Below are 22,543 nucleotides of genomic sequence, written 5' to 3'. Positions count from 1 at the left end.
CCGAAATCAAGGCAGAGGCGAACGTTCTGAAAATTACATAACTCCTGGGAGAGACCGTGCTTTTGCACAGATTGCCTAAATATTTTCTTTCTCCGTCGGCTCCTCGTAACCTCTGAGGCCAACAGACAACTTTGTTCTCGGGTCCTTCTCCCTCTTTTGTCTGCTCGTCAGACTCGTTTTCCACCTTTGTATCGTTCCTTTTAGACGTGAATACAAACACTCGAACACCCGGTTGGCAAGGAGACAGCGGCCCGGGGGGAAAGTGCAGGTTCCGGCCGCCCCAGGCCGCCGCGCTCCGGGCCGCCGCCTAGCCGCCCCGGCCCCGGCCCCGGCCTTCGCCCCAGCCCGGCTGGGCCCCGCGAGCCTGAGCCCGGACGGGCGGACGGGCGGCGGCTGCGGCCCGGGGACGAGTCCAGTCCGCGTTTTGCGAGTGCGCGGGAGTAATGCGAGCGAAGTGGATAATAGTTGCTCGAGCTCGCCCGCTCCCTCTCATGCCATGCTGGGCCCGATAGGCTCAGCCAGTCGTGTATTTACCCATATCCGGGTTAGAAAGGAAAAGAGAAAAGTTTCATTTAAACCTGAACTAAAAACTTTCACCATGAAAGCACACAGCAGGAGCAGGCCCAGAGCGTAAGGCGTGCCCGGCCCGGCGCTCCGGCGGGGCCTGCGGAGGGGGAGGGGGTCGCGGCTTCCCGGCGGGCCGCGTGGATGCGCACAGGAGGGGCCGCGGCCTGAAAAGTGGGGGTTATTGTCTCCCCCCGCCCCCCGCCCGGCCTCGCCACGCCGCGGCGATCATGGCCGCGCGGGCAGCAGCGGCGGCGGCGGCGGCGGCGGCGGCGCGGGCGCGGGCGCGGGCAAGCAGCGGCGAGCGGCGGGCGCCCCCCGGGCCGCGGCCGGCGCCCGGGGCCCGGGACCTGGAGGCGGGGGCGCGCGGCGCGGCGGCGGCGGCGGCACCGGGACCCATGCTGGGGGGCGGCGGCGACGGCGGCGGCGGCCTGAACAGTGTGCACCACCACCCCCTGCTCCCCCGTCACGAACTCAACATGGCCCATAACGCGGGCGCCGCGGCCGCCGCCGCCGCCGGCACCCACAGCGCCAAGAGCGGCGGCTCCGAGGCGGCTCTCAAGGAGGGTGGAAGCGCCGCCGCGCTGTCCTCCTCCTCCTCCGCGGCGGCGGCGGCGTCCTCTTCCTCCTCGTCGGGCCCGGGCTCGGCCATGGAGACGGGGCTGCTCCCCAACCACAAACTGAAAACCGTTGGCGAAGCCCCCGCCGCGCCGCCCCACCAGCAGCACCACCACCACCACCATGCCCACCACCACCACCACCATGCCCACCACCTCCACCACCACCACGCACTACAGCAGCAGCTAAACCAGTTCCAGCAGCAGCAGCAGCAACAGCAGCAGCAGCAGCAACATCCCATTTCCAACAACAACAGCCTGGGCGGCGCGGGCGGCGGCGCGCCTCAGCCCGGCCCCGACATGGAGCAGCCGCAACATGGAGGCGCCAAGGACAGTGCCGCGGGCGGCCAGGCCGACCCCCCGGGCCCGCCGCTGCTGAGCAAGCCGGGCGACGAGGACGACGCGCCGCCCAAGATGGGGGAGCCGGCTGGCGGCCGCTACGAGCACCCGGGCGTGGGCGCCCTGGGCGCGCAGCAGCCGCCGGTCGCCGTGCCCGGGGGCGGCGGCGGCGGCGGCGGCGGCCCGGCGGCCGTCCCGGAGTTTAATAATTACTATGGCAGCGCTGCCCCTGCGAGCGGCGGCCCCGGCGGCCGCGCTGGGCCTTGCTTTGATCAACATGGCGGACAACAAAGCCCCGGGATGGGGATGATGCACTCCGCCTCCGCCGCCGCCGGGGCCCCCGGCAGCATGGACCCCCTGCAGAACTCCCACGAAGGGTACCCCAACAACCAGTGCAACCATTATCCGGGCTACAGCCGGCCCGGCGCGGGCGGCGGCGGCGGCGGCGGCGGCGGCGGAGGAGGAGGAGGCAGCGGAGGAGGAGGAGGAGGAGGAGGAGCAGGAGCAGGAGCAGGAGGAGCAGGAGCGGGAGCTGTGGCGGCGGCGGCCGCGGCGGCGGCAGCAGCAGCAGGAGGCGGCGGCGGCGGCGGCTATGGGGGCTCGTCCGCGGGGTACGGGGTACTGAGCTCCCCCCGGCAGCAGGGCGGCGGCATGATGATGGGCCCCGGGGGCGGCGGGGCCGCGAGCCTCAGCAAGGCGGCCGCCGGCTCGGCGGCGGGGGGCTTCCAGCGCTTCGCCGGGCAGAACCAGCACCCGTCGGGGGCCACCCCGACCCTCAACCAGCTGCTCACCTCGCCCAGCCCCATGATGCGGAGCTACGGCGGCAGCTACCCCGAGTACAGCAGCCCCAGCGCGCCGCCGCCGCCGCCGTCGCAGCCCCAGTCCCAGGCGGCGGCGGGGGCGGCGGCGGGCGGCCAGCAGGCGGCCGCGGGCATGGGCTTGGGCAAGGACATGGGCGCCCAGTACGCCGCTGCCAGCCCGGCCTGGGCGGCCGCGCAACAAAGGAGTCACCCGGCGATGAGTCCCGGCACCCCCGGACCGACCATGGGCAGATCCCAGGTAACCCCCGCGCCGGCCGGGCCTGCTTCCGCCCGGCGGCCTCGCCGCGCCGCGAGCCTGAGTTTCTTTCTTTGCCGCGTACTTTTCCCCGTCTTCCCGCGGGGGCGGCGGGGGCGCGGCGCCCAAAGCCATCTTGACTGGCGGCCGCCTCCCACCGCGGTCGGGGCGCCCCCGGGGCCGGCGAGCTGTCCAGGCCTGGGAGGGCTTCGCCGGGCCGGGCCGGGCCGGGTGGCTTCGACCCCGCCGGCCCGCACCGGCGCCCCCACCCCTCCCCCAGGCCCGGGAACGCGAGGCGAGATTCCGCGGCGCCACCCGCGCGGACGCCGTTTGGGGCGGCAGGGACCGTTCGGGTGCTTTTGTAACAAACAGGCTCTCCCGGCCCGGACGGCCAGGGCGAAGAGCCACCTGATCGGCTCTGGGAGCGCCCACAGTGTGCTTTAACTGGGGAAAGAAGGAGGAACTTTCTCTCACCTTGGGCCACAGCTCGTTCCCTCCTGGCTTCCGAGGTCCAGGCAGAGAAAATAGGTTAGCTTTGTGACAAGCGAGTGGGTTTTTTCTACTTAGGGAGAGCTTTTCACAGACACTTGGTGCGGGCTTCGAGCTCGAACGTTTGCTGGCAGGAATAATACCAAAATTTACAACGACGGGGAGCTGCAATATTCTAAAATACATCGATTCGTTCCTTAGAGTAGCTAGGGAAGTCCATTATTGGGCTTACGGGCTGCTTGCAGGGAGTCACCTTCACCAGGGAGGCTGTGTGAAAGGAGCACGTTCCGGATCAATTGAACTTATTTTGGTCATGGATTAGGCATGCATTTTATTCAGCCAGTTCAGTCAGATAGCAGACCAGTGAAAATGGATCTTTTGGGATCGTATTTATTTGGATTTTCTTTATTTTGTTGTCACCCGAGTCCTACAGCGCTGTTAAGAAGTGTCCTGCACTCTTGCTGTTTCTTGCTAGTAGGCTGAGCCTAAAGACTGACTTGATCTCCTTTGCAAGGTTTGGAATTTGAATTGTGGAGGTAAACTGGCTGTAATAGTCTCCAGACAGCTGCCTCTGAGTTGACATCTAATCTGCCATCTGATTGGCTCCCCTCTCACCATTGGGCATTTAGCACTGCTGATGTAAATAGAAGTGCTGAGCAGTACAGTCACAAAAATTCTTGCCACAAATAATAACTGAGCTCTATTACAAGCAGATGTAAGGTTCAATATTTAAAGCTAAAACTATTATGAATCATAGTTATTAATATAGGGATCAAATACAGAAAAACAGTTCGCTGGTGTCCAGTATTGAACATTTACAAAATTCGGATTTTTGATGACAGTCTTACAATATGCACATTACATCTATCATGTACTTTAATAGGAGGCTGAGGATAAGGCCATTGAAAAGCAAGTAAACCACCAATTTTACCAAGTTTTGGATTTGTAAAGCCTTTATGAAAGTCTTCCCTTTACGAATTCTGCTGTGGAAAAATTTGAGTTCTCGGCACACACAGCTTAATTTAACATTTAAATTTTTTTAATTTCAAGATTTTGATAGGTAACCGTATATTTTTGGTGATGTGTAATTCTCCTTGGAAACAAGATTTAAGCTTCTGCGTTTTTTTTGTTTTTTTTTTGTGTGTTTTTTTTTTTTGGTGATGTATCAGTTCTGACGGTTTAAGATGTTTGTGGATGAGGAGTTTTGATTAGAATTGACATGTTTAAAAAACGAAATGAGAAAACCACGTAAATATTTTTGCAGATAATAATTAAAAGGGGAAAAATCTGATATTCCTGTGAAATACTGAGAATCATTTCATACCTGCTTTTGATTTGGAGAATACAGAAATGCCCTAAGAATCTTTTTTTCTTTTGATTGTTTTGTTAGATTAGGTAATTTGAGCCTTGTTTGAACTGCTTACACAATGAATTAGGGAAACTATATTCTAAGCAAGTTTTTCTGGGTGTGTTTTTCCAAATAATTTTTCTTTCATGTTAATGCTGTGAAAGTTTTAAAAATTCTAATCTGTTAGAGGGGAACAACAGTGGTTGTATATATATTTTTATGTAACTTATTTATTTTAGGGAGAGGTATTTTGACAATAATCATACCTTTGAGGAAAGACTTGTCAGAATGAAGGAAGGGCTGAATTTAACAAACCGTCTTGTGAATCCTAGGCTGAACACTGCTGTCCGCTGCTTTCAGATCTTTAGTTATTAGAGTTTTACTTTTAAGGATAATATATTTTTCTATTCTTGATAGAAAACTTGTGATTTCAACTTCTGTTTTTGATTTTACACAAGAAAAAACATTATAGACAATTACGGAAATAAACCCACATAATTAATTTTAAAAAGGTTTGCTTTGTCGGCCTGCTTTTAAAGGAGCAGTTTAAAATTCACATCTTCATAAACTAGAAACGAATGAAGTTAGAGGCAGATGTAGGAGCATGTTACTTTAGAGTATTTTTTCCTTAATGATACCAATCATTTTCAGTATTTTGTTTTCTTGGGATGAGAATGAATCCATTATGTCCTATGACCCTTGGGAATAGCTTTTTTTTTTTTTTTGAGGTGGGGGGAAATATGATGGACATACGACCTAGATTCAGGAATTTCTTTTAAGTACCTTACTTTGTAACATGTAGAATGTGTCTTTCTTACACTGCTTTTCTTCTTTTCTTTTTGGAAGCCTGATATTATTTAGTATTTATTGTAATTATACTAAGAAACAGTCATTTGTCTAAAATATTAAATTACTGTCTGACTGTAGGTCATAAAATACTATTAAATCATGTCGTTAAATGATGAAATATTTTGGCTTTTAATACATTTTTAGTTTCATTTTTGATTTCAGGAAATAGTTTCTATTGGGTGTCAAATGTTTTCATAACTGGGACAAAATGCATGTATATATTGTAGGAGAAGGGTCTTTTTAAAAAGTGAAATAAGCTATTTGACAATTCAGTTTCTTACTAGATTTTTGTGAGATGAAGCAGGCTCAAAAGGAATATTGAGGTCTACTCAGGCACATAGATTTTATGATGTCCATATTTGTATTGAATTCCATAAATGCTGTTTTAACTTTTAGTTTTATAAAACATAGTACAATGTAATTAAAAACAGAGCCTGTTTACCATTAGAAGAAAAGTGATTAGCTAGCTTCCGAAGCAGGAAACTACAAACTGGTTCCTGATTACCTTAAAATGTATGTGAGTTACATTATTTGATCAAATCACTCCCGATGAAATCTTAGAGTGTCTGATATTTTAAATCTTGTAAAGAAATTATTATGGCGCAAATTTATATATTTGTCAAAGTATGGATGGCTGTGTATAGTTAAAAAAGGTGGGCTTAGTATCTGTGGCTCATAGAAAAGGCCTATCATTTAAAAAACAGAAACAGAAAATATAACAAATATTTGCAGTTTTGTTTTCTAAATCATCTGGGATGAAATTATGCATGGCTTAAAATTGTTTTCATTGGAGTCCTGATTTTTGTGGTGTATACTTTTGACAATTTTTTTTTTTTTGAGTGGTAGCCACTATTTAAGACAGCTATCTCTTAGGTCTGTGTTTAAATTAATACTAAATCAATAAGTATATGCTAGGGACTGGCATATCCTTACCTCGAGTCTATGATGAGGAACCTTAACCCCTCTTTGCTTTGGTTCTGCTTATCTATATTTAGTCATGAATTTCTGGCAAGGCTTTTTATACTTGTTCCATTTTTCTCAATGTCATAGTGTATCAGAAGTGTGTTATGGATGTGGAAATAATGCAGATCACACTTGGACACTTTTACTAATATACTTAACTTCTCAATGTCATTTTCCTTTACTGAAACTGAAGAAAATAACATTTTTATTCTGATATTAAAAGAAATTAATTCTGGTTTGAGAGCTGGTTTAAAAAAAGTAAGACAATGTGTAGAGGAAGACTTAATATAAACTCATTTGATCGTTTTATTAGACACAGGTACCTTTTAAAGAGAATAGGTGTAATAGAATACGGTTGAGTTTTCAGTTCTAGTTCTTATTAATAGACTTTATTTCTTTATGATTCCTGGCAGGGTGTTTCTATCTAAAAAGATGACTTCTGATGTAATGGGAACCCTTCTTTTCCTAGGAGACATTCCAATATCACAGGCAAACCGAAAAGATGATCATTTTATTGATTTAACCCTACCCTTTCCTAGGAGATGAGTGGTTTGATGAACGTTTGTTAGGGTTCCATGAAATGTTCTACTCAGTTTGGAGACTGACTGGGGCTGTAAATTTTAGATGTACTGGCCCAGGACTCTGTATCAGCTTTTTGCCGGTGTCCTCAGTCTGGAGGCTTTTCTCCCAGCTCTGCACTAGACTGACACTACTCAGCTCATGGGGCTGTGTGCTTTCGTCCATGTGGATGGAAAGGGACTAATATTTCACTCGTGTCACTTTCATTTTGGGGTAGTGTAGATTTGTAAATTTGAGATTGATATTTATGTTTGATAGAACTGTGGTGTGTTGCATAAAACAACAGATGTATGGAGGCTGAACATGAATATTAATAAAACTCAATTCCATTAATTTTTTTTTTTGCAACATTTAGGCTTTCAAGTTGGATGTCATAAAAGTTTTGTGGCATTTTACACTGCTGTCATTTCTCAAGGGGCTGTATCCACCTCTTAGACCTTTCTGGGATTGGGTGGTTTTGGTTGCCTGCCTTTTCAGAGGTGTCTGCTACTGAATGGGAGGCAGGTTTTTGCAGGTTCTCTGTGGATATGTAAAGCAGTGCCGCACACTTGCTGTGTGTGCTTGCTTGAGGCTGAGGAATCCCAAGCCCTGTTCCCTGTGGTGTCAGGGAGAGGCAGCAGGCAAAACTGTTCCTCTACCAAGAATATATTTATGTATCACAGATATAGAACTGTTACACAGTATCTCTTCTCCAGCTTGGAGGCTATTTGAGTGAGACTCAATGGCACTTTTAGTTTAGTTGGGTAATTGAGTGAATTAATTCTGATCTAAAAACTTGGTGTACTTTAACGACTCTTTTTTTCAGGAAATTTGATGAAGATAAAATGACTTAGGTGTTAGCCATTACTTGAGTGTCCTAAGTATTCATTTATTTTTCCTTATACTGACATCTGAGTGAAGGGAATGATTGATACACATATACTATATAGTTTTAATTAACAATTCACTTTGAGTAAGTGAATTTTATTACATTAGAATATGTGTTTCCACAGTAAGTTTTCATTAAACATGTTCTATTTTCAATGTCTTTGACTTGGAGTAATTCTAAGAAAATTATTTTCTTACATTTAGTTATTTGTTTTTCTTTCTGAGACAGGGTCTCACTTTGTCACCCAGGCTGGAGTGCAGTGGCGTGATCTTGGCTCACTGCAGCTTTGACCTCACAGGTTCAAGTGATTCTCCTGCCTCAGCCCTACAAGTAGCTGGGACTACAGGTGCATGCCACTGTAACTGGCTAACCTTTGTATTTTTTGTAGAGGTAGGATTTCGCCATCCCAGGCTGATCTCAAACTCCTGAGCTCCAGTGATCCACCCACCTCGGCCTCGCAAAGTGCTGGGATTACAGATGTGTACCATCGTGCCTGGCCAGATTTAGTTATTTGAATAGGATCCAGTAGGCAGTTTTCAAACCCACGTCTGTGTGGATCATTGCCAAGAATATTAGAAGGCTACTGAGTTTGGCAGATGAACTAATGATGAAATTAACTCATCTTTTGGATGATATTTATTACCAGGCACCAGACTAAGCCCTGAAGTTTTAAGCATATCTGGTTTACGAATAGCTACTCTTATTTCTGTTATTAAAAATCGGGTAAGTGGCAGCAGAATCTGAAAGAGATTCACCCTCTGTTGACCATGTTCTGTAAGGTATACTTCTCAGTGTCTTGCTGGGGCCTTGATGAATGATGAGCTGGAGAACTAGACAAGAAGCCATTCCTTATCAGGTGACTCTGGAAGGGAAGCCATGTTTGATGAAATCCAGAAGAAATCCTAGACCATAATGCCACATTTTTTTTTTTTTTTGGTAATGGGTTGCTAAAAAATTAAATGTATGTATTTTTTAAAATAGAGGTAAGCTATACATACATAACATACAGTTTACCATTTGAACCATTTTTAGGCATACATTCCAGTGGCATTAAGTACATTGTCATTGTTGTGTGGATGTCACCATCATCTATCCCGAGAACCTTTCCTTCTTCTCAAGCTGAAATAAAATATTTTTCTCTTTCCTTTAAAATTGTTAGCTACTAATGTGTATTGTTAAGTAAAATAATCTTGTTTTTTATAACCATTAATCTTATCACTTCATAGTTTGTGAGTAAATTCTTCCACAGATATTCCATGAGGATGCTAATGGTATCTTTTGTCTGTTTTTGTTTTTTATTAGTGCATTACTTCCTCTCAATTCTTAACTTTGGGGTAATCCTCATAGAGTTGGTCTCTTTGGTGATGTGTATTATGAAGGTTAGTAGTTTCATTGCCAGTCATGTTACTAAAAGTTCTGAAAGCAGCTTTTTGGAACCTCTCTAAAGTGTAAGGATTTAGGGTATTTTGTTGAGAGAAACCTGGGCCTTGGTTAGATAACAGGGTGTGGAAATGAACGGTCACCACCCTCACCATCCTCACTTTTCTTTTTCCTTTCTTTTCTCACCTTTTGCATTTGTAGTCTCTTAAAAATTATTAATTTTATGTTTCCACTATTAGTGAAAATCACTTATAGCAATACTTTTTTCTATTCTTTCTGTGTTTGAAGTTTTTGGGCATCTCACCCCTACCAACCCAGAACAAACCCAGAGTCTAGGTGGTGCTGTGTCCTTTTCCATAGTGTTCTGTGCCTCCAAATGAGTGCCTCCCCCTCATGTTTTTACTTTTTAGTCCTCTGTAGAACTTCAGAAATTCTTTGTATGTGGAAAAATTACTGAATTAAGTTGATTGACCTTTTGGAATTACATTTTAAAGGCAGCTGTGAAGGAAGGCTTCCTTAGTGTCCTGAACAGGGTCTTTGGTTGGTGTAAAGTATTAGAATTGTGTTGGAACTGCTGCAGATGCTGGTATATAGACCCATCTAGGTAAGATCAGTTATATACTTTTAACACCAGATTCCGCGGAGAGAAAATGAGCTGCTGCTTAAGAGCTTGTACTGGGAAGCAACAATTATTTCTTTAAGGTGTAAACCTTTAGCATTTGTGTATGCTGTGAGGCGTATGTTAGATAAATACCTACTCCAGACAATCAATTGGCAAATATTTATTGAGCTCCCACTTAATCAGCCCTGTGCCAGAGACAGACCGTAGCTGGGGTCTGGGGATCACTGCTGTTGGTGTGTGGATCATGCAGAGACTGCTCACACTTGCTTCCTCATACCTGGATCGTGGTATTGTTGACATCATTGACTTAGAACTGGCTCCTTTAAACAAAGTGCGGATACCAACCATGTGATCAGCAGTCTGTTGGCCTGCCTTTTTTTTTTTTTCCTTTTTTTGTTTTTCTTTTTTGAGTGGGGGAGTAGATTTTGGCAAAACAAGTAATTGTAGGTTGTTGTGATACAGTTGATGTGATCTAGTGACTCTTTTCCATTTCTACTAATCAATTACTGGCTTTGTGCCAGAGCAAAATATAGATCCACTACAGAGAATAATAACTAAAAGAAGGAAAATATAATCGCTTTCAAATTTATATGGAATGGTCCTTTTTCTTTTTCTCAGTTTTCTACATTACATAGATTCTTGGAAAAAAAGTTAAAACAGTCTGTTCAGATTTAGGAAGATACTTGGATTGCTGGGGTATTTTTGGTAACTGTTTAGATAATGTATGCTGGCTGAGGAGTAAATTCAGCTACTGCTTCTGGGTCCTGAAATAAACCTTTCAGAAAGCGAGGCATTGATGATTAGTGGAGGCAGTTCCAGAATTCTTAGTATCTACTGTTTCTTTTTGTGATGTGCGTCTGAGAAGTCAAACCACTCGCCATATTTCATAGCGTTATATTGAAATGATTGTTAATTCTAAAATTCATTTAGAAGCTGGCATCTGATTTGTGAAATCTTGAGAACCACCTTTTAAGATTCAGTGGCCATATATCAAGCTACACACCCATTTTAATGCCCTTTAAATTTTCTGTTACCAAGGATATATTTTATAATAAATTCACTTTACCCAGTGAATTATAAATGACCTTGGAAATAGGAACGTAGAACGTTGCTACTGCTGAGCAAGTATCTTTCTGAAGAAGCAGGCATAATTCCGAGGGGACTGGCATATTTGTTGTATGTAGTTGATTTTGGTGATTTTGAGGATTTGTGAGAGAATAAGCCTCTATGACGAGGCATCCTGAAGTAATGGTAAGGTCTTGGGCTTGGAGTTGGTCAGACCTTAGCTCATTTGCAGGCCTCAGCATCCATTTTTTCTGTGTTCCGGCAGGGGATCAGTTTCCTTACCTGGATTGTTGGCTGCCAAGCAGTGTTGTTGAAAACCTTCCCCTGAGGTCGTCGTCGTGAATCTGTGGCATTGTGTGTGGCACCTCTCTTCTCTGCCTACCTGCCTGCCTTCCCACGTGGGGCTTGCTTTCTTGTTTTCTGCCTGGTTCTGCTACACTTCGGGGTGTGACTTAGGACAAGCCTTTGCTGCCATCAGTTAGGTGATGCTCAGCCCCTCCCAGCTCTAAAATTCTGTGCTGCTTTGAATTTTTAAACAAGTAGTGCCTAATCAGCTATGCACCACTGAACAGCTTATTAAACCATGCTGGATCCCAGACATATTCTGTGAATATAAACTGAGACCTGTACAAATACATAGATTTTTGCCTTCCGCTATAGTTTCCCTTACAGAATGTGGTTTTGTACTGATTGGGACTTTTGCTCAGCAGTTATAGAAACTGGTTTTGGTTTACCCATAGAGCCTATGGCTGATGACATTGGACCCAAGCTGCTATCCCATTCAGTATCCCATCCCTAATATTAATTAGTAGTCTCTTCTCTGGCCAACAATCATTCCTGTCTTATACTTCCTAAATCTTTCCACTTGGATGATCTGCAAAAAATGACTGTTTTTTTTTTTTTTGGAGAATTACTTTTTGCAGAGAAACGAAGTTGTAAAAATTTAGAAGTAGGCAGGCTTCTTGGAGCTTTTTGGGTGCTAGACTTTGGTTTCTCATTAGCGAAGTAACTTGCTTCTGTGTTTGCTTCAACTTCACTGAATATATCACTTAGACTTGGTCCTTAGCAAAATTATAATTTACTACACATGGAGGGTTAGTGCTGCTCTTAACTAGTTAGTCAAAACAGGAATGTTAAGTCTGAGAATACCAGGGGCCTCCCTCAAATATATAAAGAACAGTTTTTTTTTTTTTTTTATGCTGAGATTTATAAAACTATCCAGGACAAAATGTAATTCTATTATGAACAAATACTTAGCGCCACTTGATGCTTAAGATATTCAGAGTAAAAATGACATATGATCCTTAGTTTTCCCTGGTGAATTATCATAGACTCCTGGTGTTTCACAAAGTGGAAATTAAAGTGAATGGCTACAGTATTCCTCTGTAGTTCTTATGCAAAAAGACTATATCTGTACCTCAAAGTGTACCATCTAAGAAATATTTATGGAGTAGTTGATTTCTGTATCCAACGGAAACTTTCCTGATAAATGTATTATTCATTTCCAATATCAGTTGCAAGGAAATCCATTTGGTCAGTATTTACTATTTTATGTGCACGGCCAATGTACTTGGAGATTGTTACTTGGTGCTGTGACATTGATGAGAATATGATCCTAATTTGGATTTTGGTTTGGGTGTCATTCATATGGTGATTTTTCTGCTAAGGAAAAGCCTTCATATCAGTAACATGAAGGATTTAATACTCAGTTCATTTACCTCACCGTGTTGACTGTTCTACGTCAGGACTTTGGAACTACAGATTTGTGTCATCACAGCAATAATGTGGGCAGAAGGCACATGTTTGTGAATAGACCACTGTGTGCTGGGCACCATGCTGTGCTGGGTGATGGGATCCTTTGGTGACCTCAGCAAGTGGACAGTGCGGTAATTAAGGACAAGTAAACATGCTACGCAGTACGGTATAAAGGATTTTGTGAGGGAAGTGCTGATGTTAGAGGGTCACTTTATGTAGATTAGGTTGGGGTGGAGTTGGGGCAGGAAGGCTCCTGTAGCAAGGGAGGTCTGAGCTAAGACTTGGTTGATGAGAGACAGTGAAGGTCTAAGAGGTGTGGGGCTTGGAGCAAGGGCTAGAGCCAAAAGCTGGTAGGTTAGAGAGCACTGGAAGATTAGACATTTACTAGCTGTGTGACCTCAGCCAAGTCACTTCGCTTCTCTGTGCTGTGTGGTTTCCTCATTTGTCAAAGAATGGGAAAGGATAGTTAACTCATGGAATTTTTGTGAGGACTGAACTTGATAAGATACCTGTATGCTGCTTGGCAATGAAAAGGACATTTTAATAGAGTAAGAGGATTGTATTTTCTCATGAATAAGGAATTAAAATGAGTTAGAGGTGATTCTCTATTAGTTAATTTAACAATTTACTTAGCAGCCTATTGGTCTTTCAGAGCAAATAGGTTTATATTTGAAGCTTGTTTCTAATCCATACCATGGCACTTTTCAAATTTCCTGATACGTTTTTACCTTGTCCAGTATTTAGGAAAAGTAACTTATTAAGCAATTCTAAAATGTTTGCTCTAGTTTTCCTGTTTTTTAGACAGTCATATATTTAACTGGTGAGGAAAAATAAATTCAGAAGATCTATAATTGAAGAATTTAATTTTCCTACCATCAATAAACATTTAGTGACGTTGGTGTAGGGCCACTGTACCATAGAAGTAGATATCCAGGCCGGGCGCGGTGGCTCAAGCCTGTAATCCCAGCACTTTGGGAGGCCGAGGTGGGTGGATCACGAGGTCGAGAGATTGAGACCATCCTGGTCAACATGGTGAAACCCTGTCTCTACAAAAAAAAAAAATACAAAAAATTAGCTGGGCATGGTGGCACGTGCCTGTAATCCCAGCTACTCAGGAGGCTGAGGCAGGAGAATTGCTTGAACCTAGGAGGCGGAGGTTGCGGTGAGCCGAGATCGCGCCATTGCACTCCAGCCTGGGTAACAAGAGTGAAACTCTGTCTCAAAAAAAAAAAAAAAAAAAAAGAGAAGTAGATATCCAGAAAAGATTTGTAAGTTGTTAAAAAAGTTGTATTAATTGTTTAGGATAGAGGGATGTCCTTAGATTACTGAGTAAATTGTGGTGATTAACATAGTTTGTGAGGTACTTAAATTTTACTTAATACTCTGTTTAATTAGAAATATGAACTGAGTAAGTCTGGCCTCATATGCAATCTGAATTTTGAGTTGAAGGAAATGGGTGGCTGGCAGACAATTTCCAAATTGGTAAAATGGATCTTTTGCTTCTACTTTGTGTTTTTCATGTATTTATGTATTTCATGTATTTTTCAAGTATTTATTGTTGTTGACTGTTGGAAAGTTTTAAAAATTACAGTCATGCTTGGGCGTGGAAATCATCCCTTTCCCCACATTTTAATGCCAACTCCCTTTAACCTTAATTGGCTGATACAGGATGCATTTCAGGAAGGCACCGTGCTTACAGGATGGAGAGACATGCTCTCTGTAATCCTGACTTCTCCTCTCTCACCCATGTTCCTTGTATATGGCAAGACTCTGTCCTTCCCTCTCCACTCTGATATTGATCAGAGCTACAAGCACTTAGAAACACTGTGTTTTAGTCTACAATTAATTAGTAAAGAGGGAGATTGAAAAGAATGCAGTTTTGTGTTTGATCTTTTATTGTACACTAAGTTTCTGTAATTTTCCATTTTGGTATATTATTAGTGAGAAAGGAGAGAAGAATGGAGGGAGATGGAGAAGAGATGAATTTTATTTGAGGCAGTTATATTTGCGTAACTTAAAAGAATATGCTTTGTTAGTCTAAATATCCTTTCCCGGTCTAAGTAGTTGCATGCTTCATGGAAAAACTAATGCAAAGAAGTTGTAATCAGCTGTTAAGATATTTGAGCCAACTGGCTGTCAATATGTTGAAATTTTATTCTTGGTGCATCCAAAAATTCCATATAAATGTATTTTATGAAGACGAAGGTGTACTATCATGGCTAAACTGGTAAAGCTGAAATCTGGATTTGATTTGCATATGTGGTATTTTTCAGGGACTCTCAAAGTTTCACACATGAAATAAACGAGGTAATGTGTATGGTGTCACATGATCAAAATATTTTTCCCCTTGCTGTTGCCAGAAGCTATCTATTGCTTTTCAGCAGTCTTACTTGTTGGGCATCATGCCAAGATGTTTAAGACAACCCCTTACGTGAGCTGTTCCATTCTTAACCTCTTTGACTGAAGTGCCGTGACCTTCACATATGTAGATTAGCCATGTGCTCTGTGAATTGAAACTTGCTGCCTCAGGAAGAAAAGCGTTTTTCTTTTTATTCCACTGGGAATTTGACAGCCATTCATCCCTGACCTGGGCAGAGGTAATGCAAGGAAATTGGATTCAAATGGAACGTGGACAGACAACACAGGGAGGCAGTGTGTACAGGCAGGCAAGCTTTCTGCCTGGTCCAGGGTGAAAATACCCACTGTGTGTGCAAAGTGTGCTGATGTGCGGAATCCGAAGAGCAACTGACAGATGGAGATAGAGAGATAAGTGTAGGAATTCTGTAACCATGTCCTTTTATAAAAGGACACTGTTGTTATGGGCGTTGCTAATTTGTTTTGACTCTCCTCTTTCTCTTCCTTTCCAAATTTTTGAAATCTTTGAATTTTTGTTCATTTCTTAATGCTAAGAATTAAATACTTTTAACACAGTGAACAATTTGGATGAGTCTTTCAAAACCAGCAGTCATTAAAAAATTGGAGAGATGAATGTATGACCTATATCTGGAATTTTGAAATGAATTGATATTTAGAGCTTTACTCATACGAGAGTTCTTACTCGGCTTTGTATGATGAATAAAAGCAATTAATAGCACATTTTTGGATTCTTATTAGACAAAACTAGTTTTGAAGAACATTTATCTTTGCCTTGTTAATAAAGATACTTGCATTTAGTGTAAAATTCAGTGTAAATGATAGTCATGGGGCTGGTCATGGTGGCGCGTGCCTGTAATCCCAGCACTTTGAGAGGCTGAGGCAGGGATCAGGTCAGGAGATCGAGACCATCCTGGCCAACATGGTGAAACCCCATCTCTACTAAAAATACAAAAGTTAGCTGGGCGTGGTGGCACGCACCTTTTATCCCAGCTACTCAGGAGGCTGAGGCAGAAGAATCGCTTGAACCCCGGAGACAGAAGTTGCAGTGAGCCGAGATTGCACCACTGCACTCCAGCCTGATGACAGAGACTCCATCTGGAAAAAAAAAAAAAAAGAGTCACGGTGCTTGAGTAAGCCGATAGGACGAGATGCATAAGGAAAGTTGTCGTTATAAGAATAACAGGTTTGAAGTGGTCCTCCAGCTAGTGTCTTAGCAAAAGGAGGGGTGCTTAGGGCAGTCTGAAATTTATGAGTGCTTTTGTATGGCTTTCAAAGCTGAGCTTTTCCTGTGTACATTAGAGTTTATGAAATATCGTGGGTGAGAGCATTCGTTACAGGTGCTATGGGAGCTGTCATGGATACCTGGCTCTTTCCATGGGTGTAAAATAGGTTTAGTCGTTTGGACGTCTGTGTAGGGAGTGTGCTTAATGGATACGATAGACTACGGGGGGAAGCAGAATTATCCTTTGACCTGAGGATGACTTGTTTCTTTTTCATATGAGGACAATAAAAAAAAAAATTGGGAAAAGTATCTTATCACAATCTTGTAGAATCTGGGGGCTTTCATGGACTGCAGTTCACATGGCAGGCATGAGGAGTGCTAATCCAGCGATGACAGCATCTTATGGATACCTGGGAAGATGCAGCAGCCAGCACAGCCCTCTTATCAGATTAATACTGGGGTGAAGGCATGAGGCGCGGCTGGCACCTGAGAAGGCAAACGAGAATTCTGTGATTGGAGAAGAAGCAAGGCAGGCGTTTCATTAAGGTCAGGGTGGCCAAGGGCAGGGTGGTCCTCCTGGTGCATGCAGTGAAGGAGAGAGCAGAGGAGGCAGCAGAAACTTCGAGGTGGACGTGAGTCAGCAGCTGAGCATTTTTATTTTTTCTTTGAGACAGAGTCTTACTCTGTTGTCCAGGCTAGAGGGCAGCGGTGCGGTCATGGCTCGACTTCCTGGGCTTAAGCAATCCTCCCCCTAGCTCAGCCTTATGAGTATCTAGGACTACAGGCACATGCCACCATGCCTGGCTACTTTTTACATTTTTTTTGTAGATATGGGGTCTCACTGTGTTGCCCAGGCTGGTCTTGGACTCCTGGCCTCAAGCAGTTCTCCTGCCTCAGCTTCCCAAAGAGCTAGGATTATAGGCATTGAACTACGGGGCCTGGCCTTGCATGATTTTGGTGGCCTGCATAAGACTGATGCTTGGGGAAACTTGAAATCAGCCTGTCATTCAAGTCACGAGTGGTTGGTAAAACTCTTACAGATATGCTGCTTCTCATTCTTGCCTCTCAAATAAAGAAATGTAGGTTTAGAGAAGGACTTAGAAGAGCCATAAATAACAGTGCTATAATAAAAAAGCAGTAGTAATAGTAATAACGACTATCATTAATGGACTCCTACTACTGTGTGTGCCAGGCACATTGCATGGATTATCTGCAGTCCTTTCAACAGTCTTGCAAAGGCATCATCATTATCCCTATTTTATAGACAAGCAAACTGGTAGAATTCAGAAATTTGTTCAGTACCTTGGTTTGTCTGATGCTAAGCCTACATTCTTTCCACTAAACTAGTGATTTTCAAACCCAATTGTGCTTCAGAATCACCTAGGGAAGTAGCCCTTGCCTCCAGGGACTTTAAGTTACCATCAGGCTGCAGAGTGGCCTGCAAGCTCACGTTTCTGCCTCTCAGGGGTCTCTGAAGAGCTAGTGGTAACATTTTAAAAAAAAAAGACTCTTTTTTTGGTTATTGCTAAGACGTAAAATTGCATTTCTTTTTCCTTTTTTCCTTTTTCATTTTGGAGACAGAGTCTTGCTCTGTTGCTCAGCCTAGGTGCTGTGGCATGATCATAGCTCACGGCATTCTTGAACTCCTGGGCCCAAATGATCCTCCCACCTCAGCCTCGCCAGTAGCTGGGACCATGGGCACATGATACAATGCCCAGATAATTTTTAAATTCTTTGTAGAGGTGTGGGTTTTGCTATGTTGCCCAGGCTGGTCTCTAACTTTAGGGCTCAAGCGATCCTCCTGCCTTGGCCTCCCAAAGTGCTGTCATTCTGGATGTAGTCATTTGTATGAACCATGGAGCCTGGCACTTTTATTTTTTTTTTCAGACAGAGTTTCACATTGTCACCCAAGCTGGAATGCAGTGGTACGATTTTGGTTCGCTGCAACCTCTTTCTCCTGGGCTCAAGTGATACTCCCACCTCAGCCTCCCGAGTAGCTGGAGTTACAAGCGCCCACCACCACACCTGGCTAGTTTTTTGTAATTTTTTTTTGTAGAGATGGGGGTTTTGCCATGTTTTCCAGGCTGGTCTTGAACTCCTGAGCTCAAGTGATTCACCCGCCTTGGCCTCCCAAAGTGCTGGAATTACAGGTATGAGCCCTGCTGCATCTGGCCCACATTCTTTTATAATTCAGGAGCTTTTAGTGTATTTTGGCTCTGTAGTCATTATCAGACAAAGAAGAGGCAAGAATTTGGGCCACAAGGACTGGAGGGTGGCATTGGAGTTTTCTGATCACATCACCAGACATTAATTTACATTTGCTCTTCAGGGAAACTCCCTACCATCATCTGGGTCATTGCTCCCCACTACTGTCTGCGTCATTGCATAGTACCAGGGGCGGCTGTGAACTAGTCAGCAGCTGTTTAGAGGGAAGCCTGGATTCTCTTCCCCCTGGCCTGGCTGGTTCAGGAGGTGGAGGCTGCGGAGTCTGGGCGGGAGCAGGGCAGCACATGGTGGGTGCTGGGTCATTTTTGTTGGATGAGAGAGAATTGATGCACAGACTGGACGGTGTTTCAGGGTCGCTGGGGTTTACAAGTCCAGAAATCCATGAGTCCGAGGAAGTGAGAAGAGAGAATAAGGGAAGGGAGGCCGGAAGGTGGGAGAGAAGGGGAAATCCAGGCAGCGGAAGAGATAATTTTAGAGTAAGAAACCAAGAAAATATAATATTCATTATGTACCCAGATTGAACTACTATGGTGCTAAAAGTTGTCAACCAAACACCAAAATTAGCATATCTAAAAATCATCAAGACGGTAATGCATAGTTAAAAGAACAGATGTAAGGCAGAAAACTCCTCCAGTTCTTCAGCGAGGTTATTTCATGACATACAGCCTGATTATTTCTGCCTCTGTTGCCACACGGTCATTTTGGAGCCAGATTCAGTGGTGTTAGGAGGTTGTGGAAAGCACTCAGTGGACGCCACCTTTCCCTCCCTCCCCAGGCTGCCCAGGCCTCCTCAGGTATGGGAGGGGTCCTGAGGCCCTCTTCCTCCTTCCTTCTCTTCCTTATTTTTATTATGCCTTATGGGTATGGTACAGTACTGGGGAAAGTCCCCAACTATTCCTCTCTTCTAATCATCCATAAACCACATCTCCCAGCTTAAAAAAAAAATCAGCTTGGCTTCTAACCTTGTCTTAGACAAGGGGTGTAAGTTACATTTCACTTCATGGGTCCTGCAGCAGTTTTCTTTGCTGTGGGAAAGCTGGGCACTGCTCTGCTCATGCCTGTTTTCTGGGTTTTCAGCTTGTGGGCTCCTCACCTGCTTTCTCTAATTTGAGGCTGAGACTATTTCCAAATGGCATACCCCTGTAATTCTGTTTTTAGCTTAGAATTAAATGAAGTCTTTGCTGTCCCTTGTTTCCTATTTTATGATAATTCATCTTGCTTTATTGTTTATGGTAGTACATCACTATTAGGGTAATCATGGATTTCCAGTTTTTCAAGTTGAAGCTGATTGTACCTGACCCATTTCAAGTAAATGAGTGGGCAGTTTATTTTTAAGAGCCCACAGGATAAAACCACCAAAATCTGTAACCTGATTTTTAGGTTTTTGCCATGTGTCTCTAAGACTGGATCTTTAATTTTGTTTGTTTTTTTAAACTTATGAAGGACTGGGCATCTTCAGTGTCTTTGCAGCCACATTGAAATCTGATCCTTATGATGAAAGGTATTTTTTTGCCTCGAAAGCTAACACCTGTCTACTTGTGTTATTTCTTTCAGGGAATTTCAGTAGTAATGTATCCTTCATCTAGTGGTCAGATTTTCAGCAATGAGAACATTCTGAAGCAGCTGAGAAAGCCCTAAGAAAATAACTGCCAGAATGCTCATGAGTTGCTCTCTGTTGGAGAAGAATCAAGCCATTTCCTCCTTTTCCAGGATAGAGGATAGTTATGCTTTTTGCATATTACAAGGATAGAGTGGAGAAGTTTGCCATGCAGCTGTGGGTGCAGGCTAGCATGCAGGGCTTGCAGAAGCAGACAAGTGGTGAGATGCTGGGCTCTGCTAAGCCGTGGGGTGGGGGTAGGAGCAGAAGCCAGAGCCTGGGGGTTCTGAGTGAGCGGGGTCAGTGAGGAATAGGCCCAGCCTTATGCGCTTTGAGATCTTTGAGAGCCTCAGATGCCAACCTGGTAGAGGAGACATTTAGAGGTATGCCTCCTGTACCCCAAGACCCTGGGAAAGAAGAGTGGGGAGTCAGGGTTGGGGGACGTGGGAGGCCTGAGTTGATTGTCAGCAGCTGCCAGATACCACGCCCCTTTGTGTATGTACTTTCCTCATTCATCAAATTGCTGCTGCTGTCTATTTAGTGCCTACCGGGTGGCAGAGTGTTCTAGGGGCTGGGGATACCATAGTGACAAAACCTCATCCCTGCTTTCATAAGGCTTACCTTCCAGTGAAATTTAATCCCAGAGAGAGCAGACCAGCCATCCACATGGGGGTGCTGCCGTTTATCATAGGGATGAACAGCAGCACAAGGGAATTAAAAATAATTGAACATTTTCAAAAATTGTTTTTAATGGGGTTATAGATGAATATGTAGTAAAATCAGTTTGAAGAGGAACTATCGCAGCTATTTCTGTAATGTTTCAGATGCCCAGCCTGAGCCTCTGACAGCTGTTAAATGTGCCACAGGACAGTTGTTAAATGTAGCATTTCTATTGTCCGTGGGTGAAATGGCCGGTGGCAGCCCCGATGCCACCTTTATTTCCTCCAGGCTGGACAGAAGGGAGGTGCAAGCACGGGGTTCTTGACCTGACTCCATGGGAAGGAATCATACAGTGTGGGGTTTTTGGAAGGTGTTCCTGCTTTTGAGTCATCTCATGTACTTAGTGCCAGGCTGTGGTTTTGACATGTTGGGTGGCGATGGGTTCCAGACAGCTCAATGGAGATGCTGGAGCAGAAGGAAACAGGGATGTGCCGTGGAGGAGGGGATGAGGGCTGCAGCCTGAGGTGCCAGCTGAGAGTGAGGCCGATGACGCTGCCTGGGGGAGCGCGTGCCTGGCAAGGAGAGAGGTGCCGAGGCATTCTACGAAGCACCAACCTTTATGAGTGAAGAGGAGCCACCTAGAGAGCCAGAAAAGGCGATGGAAAAGCCAAGGGGAGTTCCATGGGCAGCACAGGAAGGCTGTTTCTGGCAGGAAGACACACACAGCTGCAGTGAACCCTGAGGAATGCCCAGTAAGCCTGGGGGCTGACATCGTGCTCATTTGGTCACTGGTGACCCTCAGAAGAGTGGTCGGGAAGGCGGCAGGTTGCAGTAGGTGAAGTGAGGGAGGGATACGAAGCGAGAAAAAGAGTCTGGACAGCTGGAAGAGAAGCAGGGTGTTTGGTTTGTTTTCCTTTTGCTGGAAGAGGGTGGAGCGCCTGTGTTTCCTAAGCTGCTTTCTCTGCCAGGCGCTGTGCTGGGTGCTCCCTGCCCGGCCCCTGCATACCTGGCCCCTGCATGCCCACCCACCCTTCCTCCTCTCTCGTGGGCCTAGAGCTGCTCAGGGGAAGGTGGGAGCAGGCCTGGCTCTTTGTGGCCCAGTGCCTGGGGTTGTGTCTGGCATACAGTGGGGCTCTGTGCTGGTGACACCAGTTCCCTTATAGCACTCCTAGGTGACAGGCTTTGCCTTCCCCATTATATAGATTGTGAGGTAATGTGCAAAGAGCGGTGCATGTGCTTTGGCCAAGGCCATAAAATGATGGCGCCAGGAGTCAGCCCTGAGGCAGATGAACTCAGGGCCTGTGCTGGCCTTGTACCTTGTGGAGAGTAGAGAATATTTCACTAGATTTGTAGGCTGAGGGGAAGAATATTTACAAATATTTCCAGAAGATTAGTTTTGTAATATATTGAACTGCCAGTATATTTTGGGTGCCTTTGATCTCTTTGGTAAACTGGATTGTCATGTTGACGTGTAGTGAGTCAGTTGGCTTGGGGGAGACACCCTTGAGTGTCTGGAAAAACTTCATGAAGATCATTGCGTTTGGGGAGTTAGTTTTGGTTATTGCCACTTGTGTGGCAGAAACCTTGGGTTAAAGCATGGTCAGCAGGAGTAATGTTGTTATTGTACATTTTCTCTTTATCCCCTCTGAAAGCTTATGTTTGAGAGCTGTCATTCAGGATTGGATACTAAAAAACTTGGCAGTTCTGAAACAGTTTTCTCTCTGTGTGTATAGGTTATTCTTTGATGTTAAAATGGCTAACGTTGCACAGGTATGTATTTCCTACAGTATATTAATAACGAAACCACTCTTTAAATTTCAACTCAAGTACGTATCCTATCTCAAGTTTTACAGACTATAGGTCAGATTCCCTCATGCTGTGTGGAACCTCAAAGGGAAATCAGTTGTTGTTGTAGTGAAATATTAAGTATTGAATAATTAATAATGTAAAATAATGTTTCACACAATT

The 22,543-nt window shown here is 44.8% G+C and overlaps 1 protein-coding gene across 10 annotated transcripts in view; it reads left to right on the top strand.

The window, feature by feature from the left end:
- The first annotated feature begins 474 nt into the window (after positions 1–474).
- ARID1B (AT-rich interaction domain 1B) overlaps positions 475–22,543 on the top strand; it is a 438,299-nt gene continuing 416,230 nt past the window's right edge. For 7 of the 10 annotated variants that reach the window (XM_074397219.1, XM_039467065.2, XM_039467051.2 and 4 more), the window contains exon 1: positions 490–2,579. In XM_074397219.1, coding sequence (XP_074253320.1) covers positions 795–2,579 — 1,785 coding nt within the window. In that variant the 5' untranslated portion in view covers positions 490–794. Of the gene's footprint in view, positions 2,580–22,543 lie in introns of all 10 variants that reach the window. The other 3 variants (XM_074397218.1, XM_039467048.2, XM_074397220.1) reach the window with 2 other exon arrangements.

The sequence above is a fragment of the Saimiri boliviensis genome, chromosome 4, assembly GCF_048565385.1.
Source record: "Saimiri boliviensis isolate mSaiBol1 chromosome 4, mSaiBol1.pri, whole genome shotgun sequence".
Taxonomy (NCBI): domain Eukaryota; kingdom Metazoa; phylum Chordata; class Mammalia; order Primates; family Cebidae; genus Saimiri; species Saimiri boliviensis.
Note: the sequence above shows the minus strand (reverse complement) of the source record. Positions and strands in the feature narration are given on the sequence as shown.